Source organism: Physeter macrocephalus, chromosome 11, assembly GCF_002837175.3.
Source record: "Physeter macrocephalus isolate SW-GA chromosome 11, ASM283717v5, whole genome shotgun sequence".
NCBI lineage: Eukaryota > Metazoa > Chordata > Mammalia > Artiodactyla > Physeteridae > Physeter > Physeter macrocephalus.
The window spans coordinates 41,575,809-41,587,585 of record NC_041224.1 but is presented as its reverse complement, the minus strand read 5'-3'; the positions used below and the strand labels follow the sequence as shown (position 1 = coordinate 41,587,585).

At 38.2% G+C, this 11,777-nt stretch overlaps 2 protein-coding genes across 4 annotated transcripts in view; one reads left to right on the top strand and one right to left on the bottom strand.

Moving 5' to 3' along the window:
• Positions 1 to 11,777, bottom strand: part of HDGFL3 (HDGF like 3) — a 95,883-nt gene that overhangs the window by 10,005 nt on the left and 74,101 nt on the right. For both annotated transcript variants that reach the window (XM_007129827.4, XM_007129828.3), the window contains exons 3-5: positions 7,864 to 8,002; positions 4,984 to 5,142; positions 393 to 539 (exon numbers count right to left, since the gene is read on the bottom strand). In XM_007129827.4, coding sequence (XP_007129889.1) covers positions 393 to 539; positions 4,984 to 5,142; positions 7,864 to 8,002 — 445 coding nt within the window. The remainder of the gene's footprint in view (positions 1 to 392; positions 540 to 4,983; positions 5,143 to 7,863; positions 8,003 to 11,777) is intronic.
• The window catches only part of TM6SF1 (transmembrane 6 superfamily member 1), a 55,148-nt gene that overhangs the window by 38,021 nt on the left and 5,350 nt on the right, over positions 1 to 11,777 (top strand). The window lies entirely within an intron of this gene.

Sequence of the window (11,777 nt, the reverse complement as noted above, 5' to 3'; positions counted from 1 at the left end):
CTGCATCGGCAGGCGGACTCTCAACCACTGCGCCACCAGGGAAGCCCCATTTATTTTTTAATATAAGAAATACAACTGTCAAATTCTGAGGTGGCATTTCATAATTTCAATACTTCATGCCTGACTTCTAAAAAACACTCAAGGTGCTGAAGTTAGTGTAAAAAAGAATAAACCTGTCAGAGTTCCAAACTGATAGACAGGTGTAATCCCCACCCAGCTCTCTTGTTCTCAGACTCTAAGCATCTGATCACTTATTCAGGAGCTGTGAGTGAATGTATATGTCAAGCTGAGAATGTTTCTCCATTTACTAAGGCAACATTTACTAATGCTGAGATATGAAAACTGTTCTGAGGCAAAATGTCTTCTCAGTTAAATTACAGGTATATTCTTACCCCTTCACTGGTTTTTTGCAAGTCTGAAGTTGTGTTTCTTGTGTCATTGCCGGCATCTCCACCCTCAGAGCTGCTTTTATTTTCTTCTTCTTTGCAGTCCTTGTCATCTTCATCTCCTGGAGATTTCCGGGACTGTTTAGAGGATTTCTAAATATTTAGACAAGTTAAAAAGTATAGTCAAAAGTAGAAACCCAAATGCACAAATGTAAGTAAGAAATGTAGAAGTAGCTGACCTATATCCAATCTTTGTGGCTTGATACAGGATATACCGATACAACATGGCAGTGTGCCACGACTGAGCTAGGTGACCTTGGACAAGTCATTTCACCTCACGAGGCCTCAGTTTAACCAGATGGAAAGGAAGTAGAGGTGGACTAGATAACCTTCTAGTTCTTTCCAGCAGTGTGATATTGAAAGCAGAAAATAGATTCACATACCTGGAACACTGTCAATGAATAAATATAGCTGATGGACACCACTCTAGGAAGGCTACAGAGCTAGAAGGCACCCTAAAGGTCTCCTTGTCCTTCCCCATCATTTCACAGTAGAATGTGAGGTCCAGAGAAGCAAGGTAAACTATCTAGGATACTATATGGATATTCATGTTGGAACACTTATGGAAGCTGTTTGGTTAATGGTATACATGGGATGATCTTGACAAAACTTTTCTATCACCATATGATATGAATTAACTTTAATCTTTTAAATTATGGATAGTGATTTAAGAACTCAAGGCCACACTGGTAAACTAGCCCTTTTTTTCTTATCAACTTGCATTTGAAACCAAGATGAACTCTACAGTGAAGACGAAAATACAATTATAGTTCGCAGCCAGAGCTGCTTTGCAGAACAGCATTAAAATGATCAAAAGCTGGCCCCACTGTGCACCTTTAAGAAAATAAAATGTAGCATTTCACTTACATTTCCTTTTAGAGAAATTTTATGAATCTTTAAGCACAAGGCAAATAACAGCTAAAGCAAAACTCATTAAGGCAAGTCACTTTTGGTCTTACAGAAATGAATTAGCAAATCTGAGCTTCCTGAGACAATCAATATTTTAAAATGCAACTTTCAAAGAGAAAATATCTTCTAGCTATGTGATAGAATATGTAATTACATTGCTTCTATTTTACTTAACTGAAACTACCAACCAAGCCCAAAATGTCAGTTTAAAATGACTTCATTTTTACTTTTTACAAGGAGGGAAAGCAGGGATTTAATAATCCAAACATGGAGTGCCTGGAGTTAAAATTTAGATCAAGTATGATGATATAAAAAGTGAAATACTTTTGTTCTCCTAGTAAATACAGTATAATTATTGAAATGCAGTAGTTGCTTTATATAGTAATTCTCAAGTAATAGTCCTTGACTTGCAGTTCTTACAGATAATAAGGCAGAACTCCCTAAAATTTATAGTGCTTACAAAGGATACTTACGAGTAATCCTACAAGTGAGTTTTTAAGCTTTATAGTTTGATATACATAGACTAGAATCAGGGCATTACTATGCTTTGCTAATGAGTCACATTCAGTATTCTACTAAGAAATCTGGCTGCCAAGCTATATTTGGTAACCTTAGAAAGCTCTTACTGTGCTTATGCAGATTGTCGCAATTCCTGTAATTTTGGGGAAGGACCATTCATCAGTTTCATCAATATGGTTTTTTTTTTTTTTTTTTTTTTTTTTATTTTTTATTTTTTTGTGGTACGCGGGCCTCACACTGTTGTGGCCTCTCCCGTTGCGGAGCACAGGCTCCGGACGCGCAGGCTCAGCGGCCATGGCTCACGGGCCCAGCCGCTCCGCGGCATGTGGGATCCTCCCAGACCGGGGCGCGAACCCGGTTCCCCTAAATCGGCAGGCGGACGCGCAACCATTGCGCCACCAGGGAAGCCCATCAATATGGTTTTGAATTGGTTATGCATCCAACTGTTGCTATCTTTGGTTTTTAACTAAGATTACTAACGGTTTACTATCATCATCAGTTTAGTGTGTTGTGAGGCTCTCTGATTAGCCCTACTTTATACAGTAAATAACTTGCATGCAAAATATTTTTTGCTTATAATTTTCTAGTATGTTATGGCTCAAATATGAATCACACATACACTTACTGCTAAAATGATATATACATAACCTCCCTCAAATGTGCTTATACTATGGCTCTTCATTATGAACATGTTTTTCCACAGAAAAACAATTAGGTGAGGTAGAGGGAAAGTGGGACTTCTCTCTCAACCTAACTTGGATGCAGTCAAAAAAGTCTGTGAACCAAAAGTTTAGTGGTAAAGGAAGATTATTCAACTTTAAGAAACAGGTGTAAAAAAATCACCATATTCAACAAAAAGGAAATATTTGGGGAGCCAAAGAGAGCAGTGAGGTTATATGAGGTAAGTGGTTCTCTAAATGTGGTTCCCAGATCAGCAACATCAGCTCACCGGATATTTAATTCCCCACCCTGGACCCCACCCTAGACCTACTAAAATAGAAAATGGTGGGGGGTGCCGACACTCAGCAATAAGTGTTTTAACAAGCCCTCCAGGTGATTCTGATGCATGCAAAAGTTTGAGAACTATTGTGCTAGGTTACTCAGTTGATACTGAAAATTAAAAACCATGGATGGTTCTTAAGTGATCATGAAAGTTGTGATCTTGAAGGAGAGCAAAGGAAATGATTCTTTAATTTAAAATCGATAAGCCTTAGTAAGTATGTCTTTACCTCTTCAATATTTTAAATTATAAATCCACCCCAGGTATGAGCCCTATTACTTCTGGCTTTCACAAGAGTGATGAAATAATGACATTTAAAAGCCACATATCCATGCTATTAAATACCTCAGGTACCTCAGAGAGCTTAGATAATTTAGGGTGGTGCAACACATTACACAGAAGCTCAGCAGGCAATCATAAACTAAATTAAATTCAACTGGGTGTTTAAATGAAGTCCAAAATGTTAAAAGAAATTCAGCTTAAAAAATAACCCCTATGGGGCTTCCCTGGTGGCGCAGTGGTTGCGCGTCTGCCTGCCGATGCAGGGGAACCGGGTTCGCGCCCCGGTCTGGGAGGATCCCATATGCTGCGGAGCGGCTGGGCCCGTGAGCCACGGCCGCTGAGCCTGCGCGTCCGGAGCCTGTGCTCTGCAACGGGAGAGGCCACAGCAGAGGGAGGCCCGCATAACAAAAAAAAAAAAAAAAAAAAAAAAAAAATAACCCCTATGGAACATACAGTCTGTTAGGGAAAATTCTAATTATTTTGTTGCCATTTGCAAACTTTACCCCCATTTAAGGCAGATACCATGTTTTTCATTAGGTGTATAGGAAGTAACATGCATTCATACAATTTTCCCATATGCCAGTTGGGTGGATTTTATAGACTGTAAAATAAAATGTTGATAGTCTAAGAAACCCTTGATACTTGTTTTTAAGGAATTTCCTAAGTATATCCAGCCACTAAATACCAGAGTCTAAATGGAAGTAATTTGTCCAAGTATTCAACTGTGTGACAGACCAATTGCAACAAAACTTGTACCCATCTTTATCTTCAAAGATCCATCTACCTTGCTTTAAGTTTCTAAAGGGTGAACAATTTCCACAATATCATAGTTTTTTCAATTGTATTTCTGAATTACTGTATGAAAAACATAAACTTTCAATTTGTAAATCAAGGATCATGTCACGCCTCCAATAAATTATTGTTACATCTGGAATAAAATTCAAACTCCTTAACATGGCATGCCAGTCTCCATTATTTAGCCCTTGCCTGTCTCTCCCTCCTGATCATAATTCTCCAATCATGCCTGCCTTCTTTCAATCCAGGGCATGTCAAACTCTTCCCTCCCTCAGAGCTTTGCTGCTCTGCCACACGCGCTCCTCGTCCCATGCTCTTCTTTCAGGTCTCAGCGTAAATGTCATCTTTTCGGAAAGGCCCGGCCACTCTATCTAAATAGACACACTTATTCTGTTGTTCCCTGCTCCCATTCATTTCCTTCATAGCCCTTTCAGAATTTACAGTTATTTATTATTTGTTTTTTAACTCTGTGTTTCCACCCCCCCAACCCACTGTATTGTAAGTTACATGAGGGTAGGAATGGCGTTAGATTTGCTCACCACTATCTACCTAGTACAACTGTCTGACATAGAATAGGTAACCTGGAAATATGAGAACTGAACAAATAAAGAGCCAAAGCACATTCTTTAAAGCAGAAAGACAAGAAAGAGTCTATCTTTATATTTACATCTATAATACTAGACACAGTCCTAAATTGTACTGAGTCTCCTATATTCCTAAATTCTTCAGGGCTCACCTGGGAGTTGTTATAAGAGGAATACCTATTCTTACACCCTTGATTAAAGAACAGTCCTCCTCCAACGGAGAAGGTGCTATTTTCAGGGTCAATAGCCCTTATGTGTCAATACCAGTTACCCTCACATCTAAGATCACCTGTCTTATTCCCCTCAGATATATTACTGTCTCTAAAGGCAGAGGCTCCACAGAGCTAATATATTTCTATGTGCCCAGTGAATGAATTAAAAGTAATCTAAAAACCTTTAATGAATATGCATACAGCATTAACAACAATGGGAAAGGTTTCTCAGTAACCTTTGAAGTGTATGACTTTTTCCGTTTTGAGCCTGCTTTTTCATTCTTTCTTTTGCCTTTTCCATCTTCTTCTACTCTATCACCTTCTTCCTCACTGCTTGCATCTGCAGTATTCCCGCCTTCTCCCTCGGTTTCTGAAGAGCTCTGTTGCTGAATTGCCTAAGAGATAATAAAATATTAGCTAATTACATTTTTGAAAAATAGCAAAGACTACAGACTATGAAAAGAATCATTCTATTCTAATTAGAAGAAGTTCAGCTTACTCAAGATTTTCAAAATAAACGGCTGTCAACTTCAATTTTCCAGTGACCAATTGACATGAACCCTCTTAAGGTAACAGAATTACAGGCATACCTCGGAGATACTGCAGGTTCAGTTCCAGACCACCGCAATAAAGCAAATATCACAATAAAGCAAGTCACATGAATTTTTTTGTTCCCCAGTGCATATAAAAGTTATGTTTACACTAAACTGTAGTCTATTAAGTTTGCAGTAGCATTATGTCTATAAAAACAATGTGTATACCTTAATTTAAAAATATTTTATTGCTAAAAAATGCTAACCATCATCTGAGCCTTCAGCGAGTCCTCATCTTTTTGCTGGTGGAGGGTCAGCCATGCTGATGGTTGCTGACTGGTCAGGGTGGTGGCTGCTGAAGGCTGGGAGGCTGTGGCAACTTCTTAAAATAAGACAACAGTGAAGTCTGCAGTATCAATTGACAAATGATTTCTCTGTAGCAGGCAATGCAGCTGGGTAGCATTTTACCCACCATAGAATTTCTTTCAAAATTGGAGTCAGTCCTCTCAAACCCTGTCACCACTTTATCAACTAAGTTTATATAATATTATGAATGCTTTGTGGTCATGTCAACAATCTTCACAGCATCTTCACCAGGAGTAGCTTTCATCTTAAGAAACTACACTCTGCTCATCCATAAGAAGCAATTCCTTATCCATTCAAGTTTTAGCAGGAGTTTGCAACAATTTAGTTACATCTCCAGGCTCTGCTTCTAATTCTAATTCTCTTGCCATTTCCACCACATCTGCAGCTCCTTCCTCCACCGAAATCTTGAAACCCTCCAAGTCATCCATGAGGTTTGGAATCCACTTCTTCCAAACTCCTGTTAATGTTGATATTCTGACCTCTTCCTATGAATCATGAATGTTCTTAATGGCATCTAGAATGGTGAATACTTTCCAGAAGGTTTTCTACTGACTTTTGCCTAGATCCATCAGAGGAATCATCATCTATGGCAGCTATAGCCTTACAAAATGTATTTCTTAAATAATAAACTTGAAAGTCTAAATTACTCTTTGATCCATGGCTGCAGAATGGATGTTGTGTTAGGAGGCATGAAAACAACACTGATCTCATTGTACATCTCCATTAGAGCTTCTGGGTGACCAGGTGCATTGTCAACGAGCAGAAATATCAAGATTTTCAAAGGAATCTTTTTTTCTGAGCAGTAGGTCTCAACGGTGGGCTTAAAATATTTAGTATACCATGTTGTCAATAGACTGTGCTGTCATTCAGGCTTTGGTGTTCCATTTATAAAACACAGGCAGAGTAGATTCAGCATAAATCTTAAGGGCACTAGGATTTCTAGAATGGTCAATGAGCACTGGCTTCAACTGAAAGTCACCAGTTGCATTAGCTCCTAACAAGAGTCAGCTTGTCCTTTGAGGCTTTGAAGTCAGGCACAGACTTCTCCTCTCTAGCTATGAAAGTCCTAGATGGCATCTTCCAATAGAAGGCCGTTTCATCTACATTGAAAATCTGTTGTTTAATGTAGCCACCTTTATTAATTATCTTAGCTAGATCTTCTGGATAACTTGCTGCAGCTTCTACATCAGCACTTGCTGCTTCACCTTGCACTTTTATGTTATAGAAATGGCTTCTTTCCTTAAACCTCTGGCATCAACCTCAGCTAGCTTCAAACTTTTCTTCTGCACTTCCTCACCTCTCTTAGTGTTCACAGAATTGAAAAGAGTTAGGGTCTTCTCTAGATTAGGCTTTATCTTAAGGGAATGTTTTGGCCGGTTTGATCTTCTATCCAGACTACTCAAACCTTCTCCACAGCAGCAATAAGGCTGTTTTGCTTTCTTATTATTCATGTGTTCACCAGAGTAGTACTTTTAAATTCTTTCAAGAACTTTTCCCTTGCATTCACAACTTGGCTAACTGCTTGGCTCCAAGAGGCCTAGCTTTCGGCCTATTCCAGTTTTCGACATGCCTTCCTCACTAAGCTTAATCATTTCTAGCTTTTGATTTAAAGTAAGAGATGTGTGATTTTTCCTTTCACCTGAATACTTAAGATGCCATTGCAGGGTTATTAACTGGCCCAGCTTCAATACTGTTTTGTCTCAGGGGATAGGGAGGCTCAAGGAGAGGGAGAAAGGGGAACGGCTGATCAGTGGCACAGTCAGAACACACACAACATTGTCAATTAAGTTCACTGTCTTATATGGGTGTGGTTTGTGGTGCCCCAAAACAATTATAATAGTAACATCAAAGAGCACTGATCACAAGTCACTATAACAAATATAAGAATAATGAAAAAGTCTGAAATATTGAGAGAATTACCAAAATGTGATGCCAAGACATGAGGTGAGCAAATGCTGTTGGAAAAATGGGGCCAATAGGCTTGCTCAATGCAGGGTTGCCACAAACCTTTGATTTGTAAAAAATGCAGTATCTGTGAAGTGCAACAGAGCAAGGTATGCCTGTACATTTAATCCAAAGTGCTACTGGAGCCAGAAAGAATTCTGACTTCAAATGGGTGGTGGGTAATCATTAGTACAAAGAACATATAAGAAAGATCCAAAAAAGAGTTAAAATAAAAAATGAGATGTAGCAAGTGATAATGAAGTAAACCATCACCTGGTATCCAGTAAACTTTACTCCTGGGTTATTTTCTATTTCCCACAATCCTTCATTAAATCCTTTCCGTTTGTTTGACTTTCCAAACTTGTCTTTGTATTCCTTATAAGGGAAAAGGTCTTTGGGACCTAGAAATGCACTGCAGAGATATATGAGAAAGAGATTTGATATTTTGACCTTCAAATGTAAGATATTTTTAATATCAAGTGTCAGAGCATATTTTAGTAAATACATTAAAAGTATATATAAACCCTCTCAGACACATATCACAAGGTGTTTTGCACATATATTTCAAGGTAGAAAAAACAGACAGCTAAGTATAAAAGCCAGCAACCCTGGACGGTGCTACTTTGATTTTACTTTTAAATTACAAATTTCTTTTTTGTTTTGAAATTGATTTTTAGTTAAACTACTATAAAAGTAGTTTTAAAGATGTCTACTTTGACCACTTAAATCATCACCTTAAACTAAGACTTACCTGTGCTAATCTTTCATAGGTAAGGGTTTTGTAAGACTCACAGTAAAAACATAAACACTGGATTAAAAAATGATTTTAACTCTATATGCCACATTAGTGTATTTATTCACTATTATTTCTATAAATTAAAAAAGCATTAGTGTTTAATGAGGCACTACACAAGAAAAAAATTAGAAGTGGCAAAGTAAATAGAATCTTATCCAATTTAAACCTTATCCTAAATTAGTCATAATTATGAAAAGAAAATGAGTTAGAATAAATCCTGGGGCTGGCTAATAGATCTGAGCATTTAAACTAGAGTCTTCAGCATTATTATATAAGATATTAACCTGGTGAATGAGATGGTGGAGGCCCACATGCTGGCTGAGACTCATTTCAAACTAAGATTCATTTACTCAACAAATTTTATCGAACATCTCTAATGCGTAAGGCACTATTCCATAGGTGCTGGGGATTCTTCAGGGAACAAAGAGATGAATGTTTCTGCCTTCATGGAGCATACATTCTAGTAGCAAGGGTTGGGGTCTAGACAATAAAGAAGATAAATAAATAAAATACATAGTACTGTGTGCTGAAAATAAATCAATAAATATATAGATGAAGCAAAGGAGGGGGATAGTTAAGGACTGGGGTGGATTTTACAGTTTTAGAAATAGAGATCAAGAAGGAAGGCCTCACTGAAAAGGAAACATCTAAGAACTGAAGGGAGTGAAGGAAGAACCCATGCCGTTATCTGGGGAAGAGTAGAGCAGACTGAAGGAAGAGCAAGTACAACAGACTCTGGGGTGGGAGAATGCCTAGTGTGTCTGAAAAATTAAGAGGCCAGTGTGGCTAGACTGAAATGAGTGAAGAGAGAGCTGTGTGAGATGAGGTCAGAGAGGTAACAGGGTGGGAGCACAGATTATGTCAGGCTTTGGAGGCCACTACAAAGGCTTTGAGTCACATGGGAAGCCATTAAAGGTTTTGAGAAGTGACAATTTGTGTTTTAACAGTGCCACTTTGGCTGCTGTGTTGAAAACACACTGAAGAGCTGGGTACTAGGGTAGAAGCAGAGAGACTAATTAGGCTATTGAAGTAACAGTGGTGACTTGGACCAGTTGTAAGCAGTGCAGTTGGTGAGAGGTGGCTGGATTCTGAATTCACTCTCAAGAAAGAGCCAAGGTATTTGTTAATGGGCTAGATACGGCACGTGAGAGAGAGGGTGGAACTGAGGCTATCTCCAAGGTTTTAGATTGCGCAATTAGAAGAATGCAGTTGATATTTACTGAAATGGAAAGATTTTTGAGCGAACAAGATTTGAAGGTGAAAAGCTTAGTTTTGGATGTTGAATTCGAAAACTTTGTTAGATATCCCAGTGAAGATGTCAAGTAGGCAACTGGGCAGGTGACTCTGGAATTCAGGGGAAAGGCCTGTGCTGGAGATATATATTTGGAACTTATCAGCAGAGATAATGTTGAAAGCTTTGAGACAATAGGTTAACAGTTTACTGCTGATTTTTATAAATTCCATTTTCTGATTGGATCCTAGTACTGATCCCTTCCTTACACTGCCCAGCCGGTCAAGAATTCAAGTTGATAAAATCACCTGAGGAAGCTTTCTGACCCCAATCACCAAACTTTCCTTGACTGTTCACCTTTAATCGTTCAGCGTGACTGCATTTCACTGAATCCAGAGATAGTTTATCAGGATACTGGACATTCTAACCAAATGCCTGACAAACTGAGCATGAGAAGGAAATGTGATTTTGGGTATGGTGATTTCACTTTTAGAGCAATTTGACATGAATTTTTAGACTGTGGCTTTTGACCTTTCTCCAGTCCTTGACTCTATGTATAGGAATTAATTGTGGGCTATGCTGCCTGAGGTTCACGTCAGCTATAGATGCTAACCAGAGCTTGTCTGTACTTTAATTATGCCACAGGAGTCAAGGTTAATGATTCAACTGGTCATGTTAGCTGCTGCCAGAAAGAGGGACACTAAATGAGCTATTCTAAAACAAGTTCTTGTTTTGGATAGACAATCTTGGTTTTTCCCGGATTATAGATAATTCCACAAATCAAATCCCCTCTCAACAGGTTAACTTTGCTGTATGTTTCATAAATTTTAAAGGGTAGGCCAGAAAATAGAAGTGTTCAAAGTTACATGCTCTAAGGATGTAATTTTTTTTCCTGACAAAGGCTGCCTTGAAAATTGTCCAGACTAAAACTACTGGGGTAAAGTTATATGGAGCAGAAGAAATTGCGGCTCCAATCACCTACCTGTTCGAGCAACAGATTCAAAGAAACTGGGGCTCCAATCACCTATCTGTCTGAGCAACAGATTCAAGCCATGTTCTGAGGAAAATTCTGGTCCTGCCTGGGGGTGCTCCTGCTGACCTCACATACAGTTTTCTTGTTAAGTTCCTCACCTTCCATATACTTCCCCCCCTTTCATTTAATCAATTTTAATTCATTCAACAGCTAGTTTTAGACACTCCTGAAGTCATTCTACGATATCAAAACCAGACAAAGATACTACAATAAAAGAAAATTACAGATCAATACCACTGATGAATACAGATGCAAAAATCCTCAACAAAATACTAGCACACAGAATCCAACAACATATTAAAAATATCATACACCATGATCAAGTGGGATTTATCCCAGGGATGCAAGGATTCTTCAATATACTCAAATCAATCAATGTGATACACCATATTAACAAATTGAAGAATAAAAACCATATGATCATCGCAATAGATGCAGAAAAAGCTCGTGACAAAATTCAACACCCATTTAAGATAAAAACTCTCCAGGAAGTGGGCATAGAGGGAAACTACCTCAACATAATAAAGGCCGTATATGAAAAATCCACAGCAAACATCATTCTCAATGGTGAAAAACTGAAAGCATTTCCTCTAAGATCAGGAACAAGACAAGGATGTCCACTCTTGACACTATTATTCAACCTAGTTTTGGAGTCCTAGCCACGGCAATCAGAGAAGAAAAATAAAAGGAATACAAATTGGAAAAGAAGAAGTAAAACTGTCAGTGTTTGCAGATGACATGATACTATACATAGAAAATCCTAAAGATGCTACCAGAATACAATTAGAGCTAATCAGTGTATTGGGTAAAGTTGCAGGATACAAAATTAATGCACAGAAATCTCTTGCATTCCTATACACTAATGATGAAAAATCTGAAAGAGAAATTAAGGAAACACTCCCATTTACCATTGCAACAAAAAGAATAAAATACCTAGGAATAAACCTACCTAGGGAGACAAAAGAACTGTATGCAGAAAACTATAAGACACTGAAAAAAGAAATTAAAGATGGTACCAACAAATGGAGAGATATACCATGTTCTTGGATTGGAGGAATCAATATTGTGAAAATGACTATACTACCCAAAGCAATCTACAGATTCAATGCAACACCTATCAAATTACC